This window comes from Syngnathus acus, chromosome 8, assembly GCF_901709675.1.
Source record: "Syngnathus acus chromosome 8, fSynAcu1.2, whole genome shotgun sequence".
NCBI classification, from domain to species: Eukaryota; Metazoa; Chordata; class Actinopteri; order Syngnathiformes; family Syngnathidae; genus Syngnathus; species Syngnathus acus.
In genome coordinates, this window is record NC_051093.1 from 7,557,891 (window position 1) to 7,582,585 (window position 24,695).

General features: G+C 42.5%; 1 protein-coding gene across 7 annotated transcripts; it reads left to right on the plus strand.

The window, feature by feature from the left end:
- Positions 1–710: 710 nt before the first annotated feature.
- LOC119125333 (RNA binding protein fox-1 homolog 2-like) lies at positions 711–24,339 on the plus strand. Of its 7 annotated transcripts, none has more exons than XR_005098466.1 (13): positions 712–1,635; positions 6,089–6,139; positions 10,216–10,416; positions 10,851–11,024; positions 11,376–11,429; positions 11,574–11,666; positions 17,352–17,439; positions 17,585–17,641; positions 17,875–18,028; positions 19,714–19,756; positions 20,126–20,168; positions 21,346–21,455; positions 21,682–21,699. XR_005098466.1 is itself a non-coding variant. In XM_037255688.1 (13 exons), exons 1-13 carry the CDS (start codon positions 1,381–1,383, stop codon positions 22,164–22,166), a joined length of 1,401 nt encoding a protein of 466 aa, XP_037111583.1. In that variant the 5' UTR covers positions 714–1,380; the 3' UTR covers positions 22,167–24,339. The 7 variants fall into 7 exon arrangements, 6 of the variants coding, with proteins under 6 accessions (XP_037111586.1, XP_037111583.1, XP_037111584.1 ...); XM_037255688.1 differs by lacking the exon at positions 19,714–19,756 and adding an exon at positions 22,122–24,339 and having other exon boundaries at positions 714–1,635; positions 21,682–21,757; XM_037255689.1 differs by lacking the exon at positions 20,126–20,168 and adding an exon at positions 22,122–24,339 and having other exon boundaries at positions 716–1,635; positions 17,588–17,641; positions 21,682–21,757.
- The last annotated feature ends 356 nt before the right edge of the window (positions 24,340–24,695 follow it).

The following is a 24,695-nucleotide window of genomic DNA, read 5'->3' on the forward strand; positions in this document are numbered from 1 at the left end:
AAATGAATGCAGGTCAACACATTTTCATTCCTTGACACTCAAAACTGAAAAACTGCATCTTAAAAGCCACCAGGGGGCGTACAAAGATAACAAACGTGTACGCATGGCCTTTATTTTGAGTGCGTCTTGGATTGTGAAAATGTTCTCGCGTGGTCATTTTTTAATATAATTTAGTTTTTTTTTTTGTCAAAACCATTATGATTCATTCAATCAAGAACATACCTCGTCTGCAAATATAGAAACACTCGAACTTTACTGTCTTTACAATACATAATTGAATTGTTTTGTTTATAAACTGTTGTTCATACAAATATATGTTCCGTAATTATCACTGACAAAACTGTGTCATCGTGAAGTAATGAGTGCGTATTCCTGGGTGACAGATTGAAGTTTAATCATTTTTAATATTCGTGCGTAAACATTACACAATAATCCAAGCTATTGAACTAAAACGTATGTCCTATTGTTTTGTTATTGCTTTATCCATTTTCCCTATTTATAATATCTCGATGAGGTAGAAGCACCGAATAAAAGAGCAGTATTCCATCTATCCATGCGTTTTCCTAACCGCTTTTCCTCACGGGGGTCGAACCCAAATAATCAAATGATGTCCCCGTTTTGAAAATAAAATGATGGAATAGGAGGGGGCTGAAATGGTATTGCGGACTCCGGGTAGCTGAAAACGAGATGTAACACAGATCCAGGACCAGTCATCTTAACCAATCCTTGCCCAATAATGGATATCCATCTGACCGTGGACCAGCCCACTCAGACTCACTAGGAGTTTACGCCAAGTGGGATTCAGATCGGAGGAAATCGTGCTGGAGCCACATCCACACTCCACAGCAGCCCACGGCGTGAAAAGGGACGGACGGAATCAAGTGAAAGCCTGGTAGGATCCACACAAAGGTTTACCGAGAAGCCACCCATTAGACGCGGCAGACATTAGGACTCGTCGTGGACAATTTATAACCTTTTCTTTCTCTTCCCCCTGGTAGCGAGAGTGTTCTCTCCGAGCCACGTTTATTCATAGAGCTAGCGGAATGTATTGCTAGCGAGCTAGCTAAGGTTAGCTAGCTAATTAGCTTGTCAGGCAGACAAGAGTCGGACGTGTGGTCTTCACTAAATTGGGTCACTTATTTAGCGGCGTTTGACTTGATGGAAAAAGCCGCTGTGCTTTATCCATTATCCTGACACAGCCATTATGTTCTGCCTTGAGTAGCCTACGCCAATAAGACACGAAATAATTGCCTGAATTACGAGAGCCACTTTCGTATCATCCATCCGAATCCTTCATTGAGGACAACGAGGACAAGAGAAGAAGGGGAAAAACACAGTCCAATATTTTTTTTTTCTTGGGCGAAGACTCTCTGCCGTCCAATGTTAATGTCGACCGACGTTGCATCTATAATGCTACCCGTTAATCGGGGGATAATGGACCGAGAAAGAGACATCGATACATCAGCGGTGCCGCATACAAGCGCTGCCGGAGGTCCGGCGACGGTCCGGGGGATGAAGCGAGGGGACCCGGAACCAGACGCTCTTGCAGCCGCTGCTTTGACTGACCTGACCGGGGCGGAGTGCAAGAGACCAAGGATAGACGGCACTGGGAATGTTATTGGCGACATCGGACAGGTAAACATTTGTTTTTGTCACCTCTACAGTCTTTTGTTCGCTTTTCTTCCCCCCCCCCCCCCCCACAACATAACCGTGCACCAACGCAAAACCCGTAAATTGCATCTTGCACGGTGCATGAGCGAGCCAGACAAAGGTAACATGATCCAGGCTCCATTACTTTGACAGACGGCAGTGATCACAACCATTCCTCTTGCGTGTCTTGTGGGGGAGCCTATTGCGAGGCACGCTTGGAATATTTTATTCACATAGGACACAATTACAAAGCCTGCTGGCAATTTAAAGTGAGTCACCTACCACATCAAGAACTGATGCACACTCTGCATGTGCTATTAATCGCGCTATGCCCCCCCACCCCTTGATTGTCGCTAGGTGTTAAAAGGGAGGCAGACAGGGGATTGGGGGAGGGTCACCACTGTGAAAGACAAAGAACAGAGCCTTTTGGTATTAGCTGAAGGAGAGAGGGGCTCAGGGGGGGCCTCTGTACTGGTCTTCCCCCTGTTTTCATAACCCAAGTGCTGAGACTGCAAATCATTTGCACCTAATCATCATCTCAATTGAAATTAATCTGGATTTAATGCACTGTAGCTCACTTAGACATTCAACATTCCCTTTCTGCTCCACGATCCTGAAGACAGAATGTCGAATTTTAAAGAGGCTTTGTGTCATACTAACAAGATCAAAGCTCATTTAGGGGAGGGCGTTGAGCAGACTGATCGCTTTAACGGGCGTAGCCAAAGCAGAGTGGCTGGCTGCTTGATATGCATGGGTAGATTGTCGTATTTTGTCATTATGGACATGCTACCTGCACGAGAACGACACGCTTGTGCAGTATATAAAATCACCCTTCAAAAGCTGATTTTGGTTTTCGTACTCATTAATATGATGCTGGTATCTACACATTTGGTTGAAAATACATTGAGCTTGTTTACTTTGTCCCATGAATTTTTTTTTAATTCTTTCATTGGCTAATAAAAATGTCATTTCTTTAGGTACATTTTAAATATGGATATTGCTATATTCAATAACTGTATAATTTGTTTCTAATATCGTTCGGCCCTAATTATTTTACTTTGTTCCTAATCTATATTCTGGTTGTTCTTTCAAGATATTTTTTAGTTCTGGCAGGTGAATAAATACAACATTTTGAATGCAACAAATAATCGCGATTCCAATATCAATCCAAAAACTCACGAAGAGTATTTTTACCATAATTGCCCCGCCCTAGTTGTCATTGAAGATTACGGTGTGCCTCAGACATCAGATTATAAAAAGTCTACTGATGACAGGGCTTTATTAGCAGCATAACAAAATTACATTTCAGGTATGTCGCCGGAAGGCTTAGATTATTTTTTCTCTTCGTTAATGTTCTCCTAATGACTCATACGGCCCAATATAATGAGAATAAAATCTTGCTTAATTACTTCAAGCAGTATGCATATATATATGTGCCGCCCTCATTGCCTTCTGGTACTCTCCCACTGTTTAAAGATTACTGGTAAACTTTGAGCTGTAACTTAGTCAGCGTCACACCTGACTTTTGAACCGGCAGCAGCGATAAGATGAAAACAACAGTTTGCGGGCGTCTGTGCATTCGGTCAACTGTCACCAACGGGCAAGTCACATTTCCTAAAAAAAGAAAAAATCGATATGTCCCCTTCCCATTTGTTCCTGTTAACACACTATTTTCACCCCCCCTTAACATGACACTCACATGTTAACTCTTGCTTTATGGCAAGTCCACCTCGCACAAGCGCTCCCACCCTCCGCCGCCGCCGCCTCCTCCCCACGGCTGCCCCCAAACTGTCATATGTGATCCCATCTCCACCCACACAGCAAAATGTCAATTCAGTGTTTTGCTCACACGAGGTCATCGGTAATGGACTGCTACAGTGTCATGAATACAACTTGAATATGTTTTTTTTTTTCCAGTTTCCTCTTTCTTTTGGTCTATTGGTCAGGGATCAAAACAAAATGGTAGAAATGAATTGTGAGCAAATATCAGTGCAAGTCATTTAAATGGATGCTTTTAAAATAAGAATGTCATGGAAAATTGTTAGTCAGCCAGACTGGTGGAAACTGGAATTTAAAATAAATGTTTTAGATGTTTTTCTTTCCAAGTCCACCGAAAAAAAAAAGAAAATCAATCTGAACAGCATTCTTCTCCCATGACTCATTGTCTCCATTTCGCCAGGCTCATTGCTTGGGAGTTCTCCCTTCTTTTTCTAGACTTTGTTCCTGCATTCCTCCTCCTTCTCTGATTCTCTCTCCTTATTTTCCCCCCCTTATTCGTTTTTCATCTGCTGACTCCCTCCCTCCCTCCCTCCTTTCTTTCTCGCCAGATTGATTCCAGATGTTGCTCTAACCCTCCTCCCACCCATTTTGTGTTCCCCCCCGTTTCTTCTTTTCCACTCTGCTCTACCCGCTGCAGAAACCAACGTCTATAATTTGATGGTCGGCTATAATTTAGGTTCACATTTAATTGGTAATGCGGTTTTGCATCAGGTTTTTGTTGCATACACCCTTAGCAGTAGCATTTGGGAATGGAACTTGTGTCGTCTACAAGACACAGACTATTTGCTGCAACTTGGGAACTCCTGCACTATTACGCAATATGAATATCATAAATAGATATAAATTCAGTTTCTGCCATTAAATGTACTCACTAAATATGTCAAATCTAATTATGTATTGAACCAAGGGCCAGAAATTGATATATGAATCCTATCCGTGGTGTAATGCAACAATCTTAATAAATATACGTATATATTAGTGCGTAGATTCTAAGTGTAGGTTTTTAGCAGCATGCAAAATGCCTGTCTTTAGCCACCAGCTGTTTTTACAAAGTCACCGCGTTGTCCAATATGAGCCGGCTCATTCCCCTCTAAATGTGGCGCACCAAGGAGAGTGTTCCCCCTGGGGACAAGGCGTGAGGCGGGGAAATTGGTTCCAGATGAAACAGGAAGTGGGGAGAGAGAGAGAAACAAAGAAAAGACTGTTTTGTATGAACGAGAGAGGACCGGGTGAAAATACGTCATCTTTTTTCCCCAATTTTTTTTTTTTTGGGTCGTGCACCTTTAGTTCCCTTGCATCTAAATTCTTCATCTCACTAAGATATTATGGCTTTAGTTTTGAGAAGTCCCATTTCTGTCCCACAGTCTGTAAACGTGTCAGTAAAGTGTCCTAATATTTCTTAATTTGTTCTTTTTGACACTACAGTGGACGTTTATGTAAAAGTGAAATTCCCTTCAAGATAAAGTTTCAACATACTGTGGATATGAAAAGTTTCCACACCACTGTTTTGATGCCAGGTTTTGTTAAAAAAAAAAAAAAGAGAGAGAACCGTCACAACGACTACAGAAGAAATCTTTCTGAGCAAAGAAGTAAAAATGAACAACTGACATCATGTAAAGGTTTGTCCAAAAAATCTGGCATTTGAACAGGGGTGTGCAAACTTTCTCTATCCACTGTATGTGTGCGAGCTACTGTTGTCTTACCTCAACGTGGTCTCTCCGCAAAGAACTTAGCTAACCTCTGACTCAATCTGCGCCTCATCTGTATCTCATCACATTTTGGTTTTAGCGTGCTTACTTTCAAGTCGCGGTTGAACTCCATTAACTTTCCTGCCTCCATCAGCATTCTCGCTGGTAGTTTTTTTTTTTGCTCAAATGTGCTCTGACACTTGCATTTGATTATTATTTTATTTTTTTGCGTGAATGTCGTCTTTACTCCTGTAGCTTTGAACCTTGCATACTTTTTTTTTTTTTTTTTTTAAATTGTTTTAGTTTTTTAAATTATTTAAAGATCACCAACTGCACCATCCCCCCCCCATTCATCTCTTGTTCCTCATAGGAGATTCGTGGCATGAGTCTCAGTAGGAGGTCATGTTTTCTCTGCGAGGCACGCCAGCAGGCAGTACTGCGCTCGTGTCTTCTCCCTGTCTGCTGTCAAAATATCAGCATTTGGTTAACTTTCAGCCATTGTTCCAGGCCCCCTTCTTTTGTTTCCCCCTTTTGCCTCCTCCTCACCTCCTCACAATAGTTCCTCTAACCAGGACAAAATAACATCGGGATGAGAGTCAGAGAGAAAAGAGGGGACCGGCGGACTAGAATAATCTAATTAAAATTAATTAGTGAACAAAAAGCACTTCTTTCTGGGGCATGTGCTGACTGTGTGAGAGTAGGGGGATATGAAAAATGGCTTCCATTTGATTTGAAGTGCTTTTCTCGTTATTGACAGAAATCACGTCTGAATATTGTTTCCTTTATTATTATTTTTTTTGCACTTATGAACAGATTCGAATGAATCCGAAAATCTGACTGTGAGAAACAATTTTTGGGGAGAAAAAAAAAATTCCCCTTTGTAGAAAACAGTTATAATGTAAAATATGTTTCTCATAATCCAGCCGCTTAAATGCCATTTGCACTCTTTCCCCTCCTTCTGTCTCTTTCAGAACAATGAGCCTTTAAATCCTGGTTTCCATGGATACACACCTCACAATCAGGTAAGAGATGAGTGAGAACTTTATGACAAGACCAGTATGTCCTTCTAATTCGACATACCGTGGAGCACATTTGGAACGAAGAAATCAAATGTTCTTGAATACTTTTTCAAGTTCATCCATTTAGTTTTGCAGCAGGACTTTTCTGTGTAACTCTGCCAGGCTCTCTTTAATTTCGTCATCCGTTGGTTAGCTCATAAACGAAGCTTCTCGGAGGACAGGATGAAAGAACCTGCCTGCCATTGAGCTCCTCTTTCAAAGGCTCCTCAGACAGCAGATCGCAATGCTGCCGTCATCTACTTTAGAGTACGCTGTTTTTTTTGTTATTTTTTTATGTGCAGTGTTGTGGAAGAGCGGCGGACAATTTTCTTATCTGCTTCTGTGCAGCAGCACTGAGTGAGCGAATCTGTGTGTATGCACAACTTCTATTTTGGTGCGCTAATGACAAAACACTTGTGTGTCCCACATCTTCTGCACTTGTGTTTGGGATGTAGCTTTCTAGCGGTGCCACAGGAGGGAAGTGTTGGTCTGTGAGTCACTTCACCACCCCCCCCAACATGGGAAATGTCCTCCTCCCATATATGCTTATTTTTTTTCATCCTCATCCTTCTCTGCGCTTGGCATCTCCTTTCTTGGGAATAGAGCTCTCTTAGCTTTTCATGGCAGGAGCTTAACCAGGGCACGCCTGGAAGAATTTAACTGTCAAGTTCAAAGTCAGCTTTATGTATTTTAGATTTCGTGCTACATTTCTCTTTTACCGAGTATTCTTTCCAATTTTTGTTTGCCTTCTATCAGGGGTGGGAAATGTTGATTGTGGGAATGATAAAAGGCAAGTGTAGTTTACAAATGATGACAATTATTTCTGCTCGCTTGTGTACACAAACTCCTGGTTACAATGCAAATATAGTAAAACAAAGCCTGCCTTGCTGGATTAGCTTGTTTAGTGATTATTCATTCCGAATGTTCATGTTAAAAAAAAAATGTCCCCGGCACACCACCAAGCTAAAACAAATGTCCGTTACTATAACATTTTTATTTTTATTTCTTTTTGGGGGGGGGGACAAATTAAGCGCAATTGATGTTTGTGGCCTTTGTGTGAGTCAGCACATTAGTTTGATGGCGCGTGCATAACGTGCATGTGTTTATCGCAAAATTCACTTCGTGTGCTTAATCTTCAGATCAGTCCTCATTCATCCTCTCATCCTCCTCACTTACAGCCTTAATCCTGTCATCCCTTGCTCTTTCTTTTCACTCAGCCCTTTATCCATTTATCTCTTCATCCTGTTATCTGTCACTGGCATCCACTGCCCCCATTGTCCTTGCCCCCCCTCATGCTGGACAACCCCCCCCCCCCCCCCATGCTCCTTTTCCCCCCACCAGCTCTGACCCCGCCCTTCCTCCATCCCTCTGGACTCAGTTCCAGCCAGACTCAGCAGATGTCTGAAAGCTTGGCATCAAGGCTTCTTTCCGCAGTGCTCCATCTCTTGCATATGGAAGTGCGGTGCGGAAAACTGCTCTCTCATCTCTGCAACTATACGATGTTGGGACACGTGGAGCCGCATCTAAAATAACCATGCTAAAGATTCAAGTCAGTTTGGGGTTTCCCCCCCTTCATTTTTTGCGAGATCCCCTTGTGTGTTTTGAACGCAGCCGCCGCAGAGGATGGTAAACTTGGAGCCTACGCACATAGCTAGATCTTTTCAGTCTTGCCTAGTAGCTAGCTACCACTGCTTTTGGGAGCTGCCACGCAATAAATAAATCATCTAAAAAAGCTGCAATGCAGTGGGGGTTGCCTTCTGTACTCTCACACCGCCAGTGTGAATCGAAGAAAGCCTTCTCTTGCCTCCCGATCGAGAAGACTCAGCTCTGATTCCGACCCGGGGAGGATTTAGCCCGGCTACGCCGATGCTCTGATCGTTGGGAGACACTGAGCTCGAGAAGGAGGTTAGGTTTAAAAGAGAGGCGGGAACGTGTAACATGAGCAAGTGAATGATAGACAGACACTGTAAAGAGGGAAGAGAGCAAAAGAAGGAGGGGAGAGTCTCCGGCTGTCAGGCGGGGAGAGACGCCAAGGCCTGAAGGGATTAGAGCTGCCGAGCCGGCTGGTGAGACCAAGAGGAAAGACGGTGACAGACAGTCGAAGCTTGTGTTTGGAAGAAGACACAAAGCCAAGAGAAGGAAGAGCGGACAATTTGAATGTGAAGGCGAGCGTGGATCGAAGCGGTTGTCAACTCATGGTCCTGGAGCCCAGGCAGGGGAGTGGAGGGGAGGTCGGGGAGGAGAGCGTCAAATTGGAGAGCTGGTCAAGAGTTGTTGTGCCAGGTCAGACAATGATGGGGCTCTACTACCCGACCGCATTGCTGGTAAGAAGAAAAATAAAAAGCCGACATGAGTTTTGTGTTTCCGTGGAAGTGTCCACGAAGCTGTATGAAGTCACATTTGATGCTGCACCTGCTCTCACATTGCTTCTAGGGACAGATGTTGGAACTTAGCATTTGCTAAAAGTAACATGTCCGTTCTCAGTTGTTGTTTACAAATAAGAACAGCTATTTTTATTAGCAACAATGTTGCATTGAATGTTTATACAGTTGATTGCAGTTGCACGCCTCACTGCTATAAACGTCTGTGTGGGTGCGCTCCATAGCGGACACAAGCCCCGGGGATTATTTGTTTCACGGTTCAGTTCTAGCATGTCTTCTTCTCAGCTTTGGGGTTCTTAACAGGCTCATGTGTAGGGTGAAATGAGGTAGCTGAAGTTGCTGTCACGACTTGTGTTGACAAGCATTCACCAGCGGTATGATTATGTACAATATAAGCTCTGTTATGTGTTGTCAGGCGCTTAGTTCTGGTTCAGGAAGCCAATATGGTCAACAAAGACGTCTGTGCAGTTTGAACTTTTACTGTATGTGCTGAGACTGATGCTGACAGGTGCCAAGGTTGGTTTCTTCCTTGTCTTATGCTTTGTCCTATATTGTCTGATTTGGTGCCTGTGAGCAAAAAAAAAAAAAAAGGCAGCATGAAACAGCAGCGGGAGCAGATGAACAAGCTACGATAAGATAAACACATATGTTGACAGTCAGCCTTTCCTTGTTTCCGATTGATTGATAATGTTTTCAACTCATCGTAATCCTCGACAGCAGTTAGGTATTGTATCATTTGATGAATTACATTTTGCCAAATTTACAGCACTCACAAATCTGTTAATATCTTACTCCCGAGCTATTTTTTTTTATCGGGAAAAAAAATCCTACTGTAAGTTTAACACATCCTAGCTGCCGAAATGTTATTGTCAGAATGTTGACAATTCTTATATGTCCTATTTTAATTTTTTTACAATTCGTTCTCGTCATTTCTGAATGTGAGTGGGTGATTGGCCCACAGTGAGAAAGGCTTCCTCACTAAATGGACCTTATAAGGAGATAGGCAGTAACCTTTACTTGATGGACATTACAGTGAAGGAATTTTTTGAGTGACTTGAAAGTGGGGGTCAGTCAGTCTCCAAGCGCTGGAAAAGACATGAGTTTCAAAGTATTTCCAGCATCTGCCGTGCAATTTTGCTCACAGTCACAGGAGCCATATGGGAATTGTTTGATTGACGAGTTGGTGTCGATGGCTGCCGCGTTCGGGTGACTTTGGCTGCTGTGTACTCCCCCGCGGCCCAGCACACAAGTCAGCAGACAGTCGTTAGACTCGCGCTTGAAAGCTCCCCCCCCTCATCTGCTCTGTGTATAGAAAAACATACGATGTCGCAGGTAAAACAACTGAGCTCGCAAAATGCCGATCTGCTTAGGAACCCTCTCGCTGTATGCAATACCAAAACATATCTTAGACGAGACAGACTCATCCATTATTATTTATTGACTACTGTAGTCAAGTATTTAACACCTTCAACAAGATGCCTTTCAATGTGTCATGAATAATTTGTCTGGGATTTTCTTTTTTTTTTTCCATGTCCATCCATCTCTGCATTTCAAAATGCGCATTAATTCATGTGTGCTTGAACTATTTCATGGCTGCAGAAATAGATTGGAATGTATTCATGGAATAATATTATTTTTTTTTAATCTGTTTTCCTTTAGGGGCCTCAGGATTCAACAGGAGCACAGGATGGTTTGGTGGCACCCGCCTTTACAGCGTTCCCTCCTCCGCCACCTCCCCAGAATGGCATAGCTGGGACAGAATTTGGCCCCGGGGCCATGTTTGGTGCAGGGGGTCAAGGAACAGCTGAGGTAGGCGCTGATGCTCATGAGGACACCACCAGTACCACCATCGACGACAATGTAAGCATTGTGTGCTTTGCTGGAAGTTCGGGTCACTGTCAACCCTAACTTTAGATTTGTCAGCCCTTGTGGAATGAAACTTGGAATCCACTCCAAATAACACAAGCCTCTCTAATTACATGTTTTCCTAACTGATATGGCAAAATAAGCAGTTTGATGTGAATTGGATTTGTAAATGTATGAATGTATGTTAATTATATGGCATCGGCCAACTCGTGGCACAATTTAGGCTCAACATTTTTTTTTTTTTTTGGCTGCCTATCGGCTAGTTTGTTAAATGGTGATGGTTGGTGTGTAAACAATCAATCTATAAAGCATGAGGAACATTTTTTTTTTGGTGTGCTACTTTAATTAATCCTACTCAGCCATATTACCAAATTTTTTGACCGTACCTACGTTCCCCAATATTTCTTACCTTCTGTCTTCTATCGCAGAATAAGACCGATGAGACCTCCCAAGGGGAGACGACTATACAGTGTGTGACTGGGGGGTCAGCAGCAGGGGGCTCTGGAGGAGACTCACCGGAGGCCAAAGGAACCCCCAAACGTCTCCACGTTTCAAACATCCCATTCCGTTTCCGTGACCCGGACCTCAGGCAGATGTTTGGGGTAAGACTCTGGTCACTGTGTAGCCTTCCATGGCCTACAAAAGTTTCAGTAGAACATTTAAGACGCGTTAGTAATTCTTTGGCAAGGCAGTGGTACAGGATAGGACGGGACGTTCGTGGTTGTTCTCTTGATGCTTTATTGGGCAATAAATATGTGTCAGTCTTTTAAACTGAGTGGTGGAGAAAGGTGAAACCAAAAAAATGCCAGCAATGTGCCCTATGTGCAATAGGGACCTCTAGTGCAAAAGGTTGTACCTGACAAGTCAGAACCTTCTAAATATATGTATTCACGTCCAAGTAAAGTATTTTTCTTAGTTTTTTTTTTGTGGTAATTATGGTGTTATTTCTGCAGCAATATGGGAAGATTCTGGACGTAGAAATTATTTTCAATGAGAGGGGCTCAAAGGTAAGCAAATGTACATGTTTATTAATACAAAAAAATATGGGAAAATTGGAAGTAATGATCTTAAACTGCAATTGAAATATCTGCTCACCCTCCCATGACAAATCAGACTCTGCCTACTTTGTTGACCCGTTCTTTGCACCGCAGGGCTTTGGCTTTGTGACATTTGAGACCAGCGCAGATGCCGAGAAAGCCCGCGAAAAGCTCCACGGCACATTGGTGGAAGGTCGTAAGATTGAGGTAATTTTGCCATTTGTGTCCACTGCACTGTTTTGCCCTGTCTCTACTGCCATTCTAACTCTCTATAGAAGCCCTAATTGCTAGCTAGCATTAGCATTGCTAGCATTGATAACGCTCTGATGCAGCATTCATATCCCACTGCCTGGTCCGCTGTAATAAATATATATATTTTTTTCTGTTCTTTTATTTTGTGGTGAGACTGATTGGGGGTGCAAGAACACATTTAAGGCATGCTGGGGTACTTTTCCTCTGCAGCATTTGTTTTTTCCCCCTTCTTGAAGCTGTCGTTTCCTCTGCTTTTTGATGTGCAACTTGTCGCCACATTGATACAACAACTTTTCACCACCAATTGGAATGACGTCTCTGTGGTCGGCACCCGAGGGCACGAGAGGAATGCAGTGGAATTGTAATGCATGGCAGATTGCTATCTCCTGATTTCTTCCCCTCGGTGTACAATAAATCCCGTGTTCCCCTCTCCTGATATTGTGGTGATTGTGGCACCTCGTGCAACAGCAGCATGCTGGGAATCACAGCAGCACTGGCGCATGTTCACGTGATGTACGTCTTAATATTACAGGTGTTTTGCATTCTGATTTTTGTATCTGTTTTGGATCTCTTGACCCAGGTCACTGCAGGACAAGAGCTCTGCATGGGCTAACTGTGCTGACTCCCATTTATGTGTGTGTGAGAGTGTGTCAGCAGGACCCGCATGACGGACGAAGGCTGGGCCCTTTACCCCCCCCTCTTTCAGTCCTGTATTCTGTTCTTCCGTTGCATTTGCAAATACAAGATAGCGGCCTGCATCCACTGGTACAACATCCTCTGTCAGCTCCACTTTGAGTCAATCAGCAAGCTGAATGGATATGGATGAAGTTACTCGGAAGTGGCAGCCTGTCTTGTCCCTTGCATTGCTTTAAGCTGAGTGTGCCTCAACCCAAATTGCATGAAAGCAATTCTGCCGCTGAGAGAACTTTGTTGCATGCACTGTTTGTTGTACTTTTTGTTACAAGTAGTCATCATGTTGGGCTGCCGTGAAGCAGTAGTCGGGGTATAGTGTCGGTTTATGGTGCATGGGCTTGAAGAAACAAAAGGGCTGGCACAGGGCACATGTCGGGTTTGGGTTACACGTTCTTCCTTCTTTGGAGAAAACAAGGCCAGGCACTTCTATTTGCGGCAGTGCTGTCTGGAAGTTCTCCTATGTTGCAGGTGATGCTCTTGTAAACATTTCCTTTAATTGGTCACTTCAGAGTTTGGGGAACTATTTGTTTACAGTTGGCGACACAACCAAATTTTGTCATTCACAAACTCTGATATACTTTTGGTTCGACTGAAATGTTGAGTGTGTGTCAAGGAGGCTCACGATGTTCCACTGGCATGAGTTAAGTCGACGTAGCCTATTTGTGCATGACTTGTACTTTCCTGTGGAAATATAGACGTAGTGTAACAGATCTGATCAGGGTGTGCAGATTCTTCCCTTGCATGTTAATTCTCGAGCTGTTTGTGATACGTCTTAGTTTTGGTGATGGGGTTGTGTTTTGTTGGCATGGAATGTTGCACCTGGGTATAGGTCGAATTGTCTTTTCTTTGCAGATGGACTGAATAACTACATTCTTATTTGGAATGTTTATTTGTATTTAAAAACAAAAAAGGTCAGTAAAGCATAACTGCTGACATGTCTTTGGTACATGCCACTATGAATCTAACCAAGCATGTATGCAGCCTAATTTTGATAGGTGGGAAAATTGTAAGTTCTGTTGTACTTTATTATTTTTTTTCCTGGACTAAAACTCTGCGCTTCGAAGAAGTCTCTTTGTTGTAAATGTATCCACAGAAGTGGCCCTTTCCCCCCCGTCACGTGCTTTTGAGTTTTGCTCCTTCTTCTGTGAGATGGAGTCTTAACAGGAAGCGTCAGCTCCTCCGCAGCGCAGAGTTTGAATCGGGCATTTGAACACAAGCAGTGTGGCAAATGGTGTCGTTCTGCATGCGTAATTTCATCCAACTGGGGCTCATCTGACAGATTTGATCATCACTGCATGAGTATGTGTGGAGAGAAACCTTCTCAGCCTCCCACTTCTTCATGGTGCCACACACTGTTCATTTGGACTCACGTTGACCATAAGCAATTCTTGTGGCAGATCCGAAATCAAAAATAATTCAGATGTGGATTGGACCAGCTTCATTTTGATATCAAAATACTGGATGAGACAAATTAGAATGACAAAGTTTATCATGTGTATTCGTTTGTAGAAAGAAAATTTGCACTTTGGCCTTTCCATCCTTGTCCTTCTCGCTGTCACATGTAATCCTTGCCTTCCTAAACTCTTTCATTGCCAGTCACTTTGTCTTTTCTTCATTTCACTTTTCGTCGCAACCAATTGCCCTCCTTTGTTACAATTGAATTGTCATTTTATTTCTCTAAATTCTTTTTTTTTTTGGGTGACTGACTAAAAAAATGCTACTTTACCCTAATCACCAGTGTTTGAATTAAAAGCGAGGTAGGGCCCACACTGCATTTAATTTTTTTTTTAAACACATCCCATTCCCAGGCCTGATTGTCGTAATAATGCGCAGATCTCCGTTAAGCATTGAGGGCTCCCATTCCCTTTCCCTCTTCTGTCTTTCTTTTTTCTCTCATTCTCTTCTGAGCTGTAACACTGCTGCTATCAGGTTTTTCAGTTGACATGGATGGTGAGGGGGATGACATCTAGCTTTCTTTTGTTGCCTGGATTATTTGTTCCTTTATTTATTATATATATATTTTTTTCTGTTTCCCTGACGACTTCTGTGTGTTGTTGTCAGTCTCCACGGTAACCGCTCGCTGTTTCTGCTGCAATGGTAAGTTGTGTGCAAACGTTCATCACTGAACTGATCCCCCTTTTTCCACCTCACCCCTAAAATGGACCTTCTTCTCAATATGTACAGATACTCTTATTCCATCATGAGTTGAAATTCACATTTTATTTATCGAGCCGGACAGCTGTTGTACATCTCAATTTACAGTCCCGACATGGCACGCACAGAAACACTGTATGCGACAGTCTGGATTGTGTAACCGTAATACTTTCTGCACCCATCCCCCCCGCACCATTAACACCTCACTGGGAATGATCGAATGTAATCACCCGCCTCTATGCAATGACACGGCTTTCCACAGTCTTTCTGCTTATCCATCAATATATGAAGTAGTCATCCTGTTGATAAAAAAAAAAATCACTGTTGCCAACTATTTTTTTTCTCTCCAGTGAATGCTGATCGCAAATTTTATATGTTAACGACCTGCCAGTGTTTTATATTCTTGTAAATTTGACACATTTCAAAATGTTGACATTGGCACAATCGTTGGTTCCCAGAAAACGTTGGTATGATTTTAACCCATTTTCCCGCCAGCCCACTTAAAATGGCTCTTTGACGTATATAGCCGTCAATGACAGTGAATGAGTTAAATCCCTTGGACATAAAATTGCCTTTCCGACAAAACCCCAATCATTTAAGTCTGTTGGATAGTCCTTCCAAAATGAAGAAAAAGCCTTTACAATCGTATTTTTGCCATTATTTTTTTTAACCAAATACAAAATGTCAGGCCATAATGTGGACAAGTCATGGTTTATTTGCTTAATTTATAGTTGACTAACACCAAGACCCACCAGGACAAGCCAAAAAATGTTTTTATTTTGTTCCAAACTACTTTTCAAAATCACAGTAGAAAAGAAGCCATGGTCGTCCAGCTCGCTAATCCGGCGGTGTTGTAAACCATATGCGCCTCTAAACCGATGCAGGGTTTACTTTTGCTGTTTTTTGGGATTTTGCTGCCGTTTTGTTTCCTTCTTTTGGTTTGGTCTTCTTGTAGTGGATTGTCTGTGTATCAGTAGTTTGTAGTGATAGTCATAGTGTACTGGTCTTAGTTTGTGACACACAGTTCTCTGCCTGGCACAGTGTCTCATGTCCATTTTATTTCTCTCCTTTTTGGGAATGAGAATTGCTCTCTCTCTTTCTTTCTCTCTTCTAATTCTGTCTCTCTTGTTCTATCTTCTCTCACGCTCGGTTCCATCCATCCTTTGGTGCTCTGTTTCTCAACCCACCCACATGAGATCTTCAGTAGAATGGTCACCAGATCTAATTGAATGATGCACCTTCATATACTTATATATCTATATATATTTTTTTTGTATTTAGATGTTTTTGTGTTATTCATGTAAATATTACCCCTTGTTTGTTATTTTGTTTTTGTTTGTTTATGGACTGGCTCTTTCTCTGTACTTCTCACCTGCATCCTTTCCCCTTCAACACACCATTTTTGTCTCATGTGTTTGACGTGGGAGTGCTGCGATTGTTTTGATTGGTCTCTATGCTGCATCCGACGCTTGCTGATTGGCTGATTTTGTTTTTCTTTCTCGTTTTTTTTTTTTTTTAGTTTCTTAACTCACTCTTGGTCATGTGATGCGCCCATATTTGGCTGCCTGTAATTTCTGTGTTATATTGATTATTGATTTTGTAGAACAAATGTTTTTGCACCCCCTTTTACTCTCCCATGTATTGTTTGTATTTGTTTTGAGGTGTGTAAACCCCACCGATTTGGTTTCATATGGAAATGGGATTTTATTTTGTCTTTTTGGTCCGAATGGACTGGGTGGGCGTAAAGGGCAGGACAAAAGTCTGAGTGTTTTATTAACCTTTTAACATTTTCAGATTTACCTTCCAATCGCGTCTCTGTTGATTTGCATGTCTTCCTGTCAGGTTGCCCTATTCCATTGATTTCACATTACACCAATGCAGCGACATCATGGAAGATGACATAAATTAAACATCTTACAACAATGTATTATAGTTTGCTTTGATGCAAAACGTTCCGCGTTAATCTATTGACGTCGCTCAACCGCCTACGGCACTTGCGTTAGCAAGCTAAGCTAATTGGATGATTTGCCAATGACCTTGTCTTTTGCAATGAGGGCAAAAGGAGGCAAAGCTCATTTCCATGTGAATGAAGCTGAGCAGATGAAGAACATGACTCAGTTCGAGAGGCAATATGGATGGCAATCCTCGCCATTAATGGGCTCTTAATGGGAGCGCACCATCTATGAGTGCACAAATATGCTCGTTCCTCAGTCTCGCTCCTTCTTTGTCAGCCTCTCCCCTCTTGGTGCTTATAGGTCATAAATCCCGGCATTGCGGCACAGACAGATTTGGGAGCTTGGGCAGAGGGCTGAATTCTCTTTTCCTTAAAGCTCATCAAAGGCAGATGAGGATAAATTCTAGAAGCGTAGCGCGATCCTTTTGAAGCTCTGAGACGAGGAGTGATAATCAGCCATCTTGGATTGGACAGCCTCCTTATTATATCTGATTGTGCATGCCCAAAATGCGCTCCTCTTGATGTTAGCCGCTGCAGCAATATAACCAATGTAGCTTGTGGCAGCCCTCAAATCTCGCCATGAATCAGATTCAGCTTGCTCTGAATTGCATGATGACTCGAAATAACCACAACTGTTCCCACCCACTTTTATACACTCGAGGAGCTAACAGTCATCGCATCCGCTACACGGGTCCACATCGATTAGCATAGACACACAATCGCATTCTCCAAACATACAACGCGGCACCGCATCGGCCTTATCATGAAGTCATTAAAAGTCTACTTGAGTGTCCTTTTTGTGTCTCTGTGTCTTTGACTGTGTGTCCTTCCATTGCCAGGTGAATAACGCCACTGCCAGGGTGATGACTAACAAGAAAATGGTCAGCCCCTACCCTAATGGAGAGGCTCTGAGCACGCTACCCTACGGTAACAATCGCACTGACCTACTAACGACGAGGCTCTGTGCTCACCTGATAATCCAAACAAGCAAATCCTCAACGCTTGTGTCAATGCTCTTCATAAACCGCAACATCTCATCTGTTCCCCAACACTATTTTTCTATGACTCTCAGCAGGGTGGAAATTGAGCCCAATGGTCGGGGCTGTGTACGGACCAGAGCTTTATGCCGGTAGGTCGACACAGGATTCCCTTATTCGCATTTCTCCTAGTCGTTACCACTCTGTATTAATGCACTGCTTGCTTAGCACTTGTCCCCGCTGCTACTTATTAAAATGAAACCCTGCAGGCTATAGTACAACACTTCCCTTCGCTTTGCTCAATTGCTTTTCTTCACCGTGGGCTTCCGCGCCACATCCTTGTACATTACGTTTCAATTCCCTTCCCTTCTTTCACCCTGTCCAGTCCCAGGGTTCCCGTACCCCGCGGCAGCCGCGGCGGCCACGACAGCTGCGGCGGCAGCTGCGTTCCGTGGCGCTCACCTTCGCGGACGGGGGCGGCCTGTCTACAGTGCGGTGCGGGCAGCTGTGCCTCAGGCTGCTATCCCCGCATACCCTGGGTAAGCATGTTACAACGCTTAGTACATTGTGCACAGTATGTCAGAGTTGAGGACTTCACATGATTTGTGTAGTCGCAGGCGGTGCATTCAATGGGGAACTTATTTGACTTAATACACCTCTTATAGAAATCAGTGATATTAAAATGAAAAAGGAAAAATGCAATATAACAGCATCAGTCATCTGATCTGAATTGTACTAAAATGACATTTAGAAACAGAATGACAATTTGCATATACTGTAAATGTTGCCCATTAAAATGCAAATATAATTCATCACAAAAAATAAACATTCATTTAAAAAATGAGCTGGAACTCTTCCAAAGAGAATTTGAGAAATATTGAAATAATCTGAAATCCAGAATCCACCCATATGTAGCTGCCCCCGCATTCTTATAATAAAATAAAATTGGGAAAAAAAAGAAATCAAAGTAACATCAGCAGTTACATCCATCGATGAACATCTTGCCCATGTCACGTTGAGTTGAAATTTCCACTTTCTGTTTGAGCAGGTGTTTGTTTAACACAGCTGTGCTCATACAGAAGCTCAAATACGATTCACACTCCACTCAGAAATCAGATTGTCAATTGGACGGCAGCTCGTCAATGATTTAGGCCGCGGCGCCGGAGGTTGATTTGAATAAACACAGATACAGCCATCTAGGGATTCACGCAGATGCGGCCATCATTGAATTTGCACAAGCGCCAACCAGCCACCAGCAGTAATTATGCTTAAGCAGACTCCTTGCACACCTAATTATTCGCATTTATTATGTCCCCAGAGTTGTGGACACTCTGCATGTTGCTGTGCTGTGATAGTTGCATATTGGTCATGGGAGTACTCAAATATTCCAGGCCAAGCACAATTTAAATTTTCTTGTCTGTGTGCTGCTTCAAGGTGGAAATATCCTCCCCACATGTTTTTTTTTTTTCCAAAAAATGCAATTACTATATAATTTTTCCCCACAAATTTAATCTAGTTGATAGATTATATAATGAGCCATTAAGTCCAATAAGTTGCCATGCATTGTATTGCTGAATGTTTTGTTTGGAGCATTCAAGGGCAATTTGTAAGCGGCTGAACAAGCTAGCCATCTGCGTACAACAACATTGCTTCACTTCAAGCCACTGAAACGCAAATAATATTCTGGGAACTGTTGACCTGTCAATAGTTTTCAGCTTGCGTAGCCCCATTTGGCAACAGAACATTTTGATGTCGAATTTTATGGCGCTTCAGTTGCTATGATTCAACCGATGCTCAAATTTTGTCGGTGAGCATTAGAAGATTATTTTCCTGACCTTAACTGACTTAAGTGGCATCCATTTTACATTAGAAATGAATGTTCAGATAGGTTAAATGAGTTCCTGCGGCACTTGCGGTTGGTACACTACCGCCCCCTATTGACGTGGTGTATAAAACAGCTTGTTCAGGTTGTTTATTGATTGTTGTTTTTTTTCTTTGTCATTCAAATGGAGTTGTATTACTTTTGCATGCTGCATGGGTGTGAAATAATTCTCTCTCTCTGTCTCTCTCCCTCTCACCCACTATGTTTTTTGGGACTGTGCACCATTTTGTTTTTGCACTCCTGGCCCCACTCTGCCTCCTCCGTTTTTTCCTCCACATGCCTCCCTCTCTGCCTCTCGGTGGTCTTCCCCTCCCTCTTTCTCTCTCTCTCTCTCTCTCTTAGCGTGGTGTACCAAGATGGCTTTTACGGCGCTGCGGACTTATACGTAAGTAAACTCACCGCCCACCAGCACAGGCTCTGTTCCCCTCCTCCTTTCACGGCTTCCTCCCGCTCTTCCACTCTGGGTGTGATTCAGCATGTTGGTCCTGTCATTCGCAACACAGAGCTTCTGGCTTACCCGCTGGACAGTGGAACTAGTGCTAAGCATAGCACAACTCACAAACTCTTTCAAAATTGCCTCGTGAAATTTGAGTCCGACTCAAGTCAGACTAATTTGAATGTGATGAAATCATTTGAGTTTGTGGATGCCACTACAAGCTGCTCTGTGGGTGGATGAAGCGGCGTTTGCAGGTGAATGTGTGTGTGTGTGTGTGTGTATCCAGGTTGACAACGGTTGTTTCTGTTTTCTCTATAGACTAGTGTTTCAGGACTCAGTCCTTAGTCCCAGATTGCCTCAGGTAGGGTCAACTGAACACCAAAACCCACAGTGTGCATTGCTTTCCTGTTGCTCCCTACTCTGACCTTACAGTCATCTTTTGAGCTGGTCTGGAACATATTGTCCTTTAGTAGATGTTCTACTTTAAAAAAAAAAAATTTTTTTTTTTTTACTAACTCACTGAAATGTGCACTTTATTTGATTGCGGGGTCTTTACTAAAACACTAAATTGTTTTGATTTCCAGTTTCAGTAGAGAGCCTGATCTCATCCGGTTGAGTAGTTTTTGAGGAATTGACGATTACTTTTTTTTTTCTGAATACAAATTTAAAAGAAAAAAAGGAAATAATAGTTGGTTTGAATACAAACTTTAAGTCGCAATGTCCTTAATATGAAATTGAGGTTCCGTTCACAGCAAGGTGAGACGCTTTGAAGGGCTCAAGTTAGAATGGAGAACATGGTCTCTTCCTGATGGTTATTCAAGCATGTGTGCTGCATGCAGACAAGCTGTGTTTTCTGCTAACAGCCTTCACTTTTTTTTTTTTTTTGCACTCACCCACAAGACCTCGCTTCTTCATGAATAACTCAATCTTCTCCTCCCCGCATCCGCACACCCAGCCCCGGTGCTGCGTGTGTTATGTTTTTCTGCTTTATCGTGCTGTACTTTGATCAGGTCACACGGGCATTTCATAAATCGGAATTTTGGTCACACGTGAAGTCAGTCGCTGTTTGATTTTCCGTGTCAGCGTAGGATTGTGTAAGTGGTTTTGTCTGCGAGTGTGTGATTCCTTTTTCTAAGTCTACCCCTCTGTTGCCTTTGCCCTCTCCACTGAATTCACGTGATAAATGTTTGAAAAGATGGAAATGCATTATGTGCCTTTTAGAACTGTTAAAAACTGTTAGTTTAAGTTTACTGTTAACCTAACGCGTAAGTGAGAATTAGCAGCAAACGTTTAGTCAAAGCGTATAATTTCGTTGAACAAAGCTCCGCTGGCTTCATGCTCGCACATAATGCCAGCTTGGGCCCTGAGAAGCCGACTCAGAATTTTAAATCACTGTATTTTGTAATTGGGATTTTTATTTTCAATTGTCGAAACTATTATTTTATTTATTTTAGAAATAATGACCGTTTTTAGCACCCCATAGTCCTTCCTGTGGGAGTCCTTCCTTCTTCTCAGTTGTGTTGTACATATGTCTCCAGGGAGGCTATCCTGCCGCCGCCGCTGCCGCCGCCGCCGCCGCTGCTTATCGCTACACTCAGCCCGCGGCTGTAACCGGAGCAACTGCAGCAGCTGCCGCATACAGTGACAGGTGAGGACAAACACCAGCAAACACACGCCTCACTGTACTGCAGAGGCGCTGGAGACGCTCGTGGGACTGAGGTTAAGAACGCTCAAACCTTTTGGAAAGGACATCAGCTTGGTGTATTTACAGCAATTAAAAATGCAACACAACATCCATTTGACAGCTATCGCGGCTCAATGAGATGTTTTGGAAAAAATCCAAGTGAAGTTATCTATTCCTTTTGTGCTTCTAGTTACGGCCGGGTTTACACGACAGATCCATACCACGCTTTAACCCCAGCTGCTGCCGCCTACGGGGTGGGAGCCATGGTGAGAGAATCTATCCAAACACGACATACATTTTAATTTATGCTGATGCCTTTGTTACACTTTGCATCTATTTTTCTGTTTGCTAGATGAAAATATGGAAAAGTCTTGTATTAGTCTTGTGTGATATTATTTAGGTTTTTTTATCTCTAAACAATTACCAAGTACAGTAAATTAAAAATATTATTCTACATTTTAAATATTTTAATTTCAAATATTTGTTCTAATATACTTTCACTCCAAATAAAATTTTAAGCAATTATTCGATTAATCATTACATGAACCGATTGTAAAAAATATTCAACAGTGACACCGCAAATGTAATAATAGCCCCCAACGTGATGGTTGTCTCTCTCGTCTGTTCCAGGCCAGTTTATACAGGGCGGGATACAGTCGCTTCGCTCCATACTAAAGCCACAAATTACACCCAAGGAATTTCTTGTCCCTCCAGAAGCCTTTTTTTGAAGCTCTTTGTTCTGCAGACGCACCCTTCCATCTCTCTGCTGGTGGACTAGAGTGACAACCTCCTCTTTTTATTTTTATTTTTTCCTCTCCCTACCGTCCTTTTTTTCTATTGGCAAGAGAGAACGTTGCCACATCATCAATTCTCTTCTCTCTGTCTGACAAGGATCTAATGAAAAAGCTCTTGGCACAATTCATGACCGCTAACTTTTTAGGAACACTATTGGATCTGCTGGAAAGAGACTGATCCCGCTTGATCCGCCACACGACACTACATGTTTTTGTTTTCTTCAAGCTCCTCAGTTAAGCCACTCTCTCAAGTCTCTGTGCACCCACTCCCACAGTGTCCTTTGGTGATTGAGCTGCCACAAGAACAGCACTGCTAGTAAAAGAGACACTAAAAACACTAGTATGAAGAAAAGCAACGTCCCTCGGCACTGTGGAACATGGAAGCTTCTTACTGGCAGTCCAAAAAAATGCCAAAACCATTACCAACATGGCTTGCAGTGCTCAATTTTTGGTGGAATCCCTAAAACGTCTCCATTCACCCAAGGGTACAATGATATGTAAATCTTTTTTTTTTTTTTTTTGGCTTCTACGTTACCTCAATATTTTGTTTCTCATGAATTTTGCTGCCATACTTATTTAACATGCCTTTATTTCTGGGTCGACATCATTTCAACAACACTAAGAGGGAGGAAGAATGCTCTCCCCCCCCCCCCCCCCCAAGGACTCCTTTTATTTTGTCGTTGTCAGACTTTGTAGCTCCAACGGTAATGCAGTGAAAGAACCGGCAGATGGATGAAGAGAAAAAAGACCCCCCACCCCTTTAAGAGATTTAATAGACAAGACCAGGGGAAAGCAAACATCTGCATTTTGTCCCTCCTCATGCTGCTGGTCCCATGAAAGAAGTCATTTCAACGTTTTCTGGACATGACAATGATTTTTGGCTTGATAATGTTTTTGGTTTTCAGCCTATGATTTTTTTTTATTTTATAGGAGGCCTGGCCAAGTTTGTTCCATGTAACCCACCTCCATATACTCGCACTATGTCATTGTTGATATTTGCCTTTTTTTGGTTCCAAAGATTTTTGTTATTGTTGAAGAAAGCACATTTTAGACTTGATATATTTCTCTTTCTTTTGTGGTTGTTTTGCCTGTACTTGACTATTATATATTTTTTTAATCTCTGGGTTTAAAATGTATGTTTTTTTTGTCTTTTTCAAGGTTGAAACAGTCCAGTGCTGTCCGCATGCAAGACATTTTAAATGTTTGCAGCACTTTTTGGGAACCTGTGAATATTTCTTCACATGATGATAATTGACTTTTTTTTTTCCTCCCCAGCCCTTCATTCAAACTGTTTTGCTGCAAATCCAAAACTGACCGAAGTTGGAGTCATGAGGGACATTTTGGGAGATGATGGGGGTGTTTGGAATTGCCAATGCTAGAGGCAAAGGGACAGGACTTGCGTTTTGCAAACATTGTGCAGATGGTAAAAAATTTGAGGTGAGGATTTCTAATCCCATATCTGACAGGACATCTTTTTTTTTTTTTTCTTTCCGGAGTTGCTCATGGAGCAGAAACCTGTGAGGATGTTTTGTATGATTGTGACACTGTGTGCTATAGTGAGTATTTTTGGTGCGCTCTTATTTTTATTATTATTATTTTGTTTGTCTTATTACTCCTTACAAGTATTACCACAAGTGTTGCTATGCATGCTTTCCTGAGAGAGAACAGATGTCAGAACTTTTTGCTTTGTGCATGAATTCAAATCTTAGTGCTGGAGGACGACAAGATGGAGGTGCGCGAGCGAGATGTTTATTTTATAGCACGGAGGGACGAGGGAACAACTTTACGGTGTTCCATGATAGAAGGTGAAGAAGGAAAGTAAGAAAAAGTGGTATCCGAGCCCAAAGCTGATTTCAGTCCGCTTTAATAATATGTCTGATCTCAGTCAAATGCCTCTGAGGTTGTCACGGTAATCAGCAGTCATATCAGATATGTTGAAAGTTTCATTTTGGGATTTCCACCACCCTCCGCATTCCCCCTGTGGGTTTTCTTTTGTAATGAATGATAACAGTGCTGAGGCAGCCCTTCAAATTTTTGCCTGTCAGTGGGAAAAAGAAAAAAAAAAATGTTGCGTGCACCAAGTGTTCTGTGCTTTTTCTTTGGAGGGGAATCTTCTTCAAACAGCCCGGGAGGAATTTTGAATGACAGAAGCCAAGTTAACACACAGCCCGGTCCTCAACTCTGACCCCCCTGAGTCCTTGCACTGTGCTTACATCAAACTGGATGTTGCAACATTGTGAGCAGGGATGAAGGAAATGCGTGTGAATTGCATGTGGCCTCTTTAGTGTATCACATGCTATTTCAAGTTGCATTTGACAAAAGTGACTTTTGATTTCACAATGTGTTCTCTCATATGTTTTATTTTTGCCATCCTTGTATCTGCCTTCTGTTTATTCTCCATTATTATTGA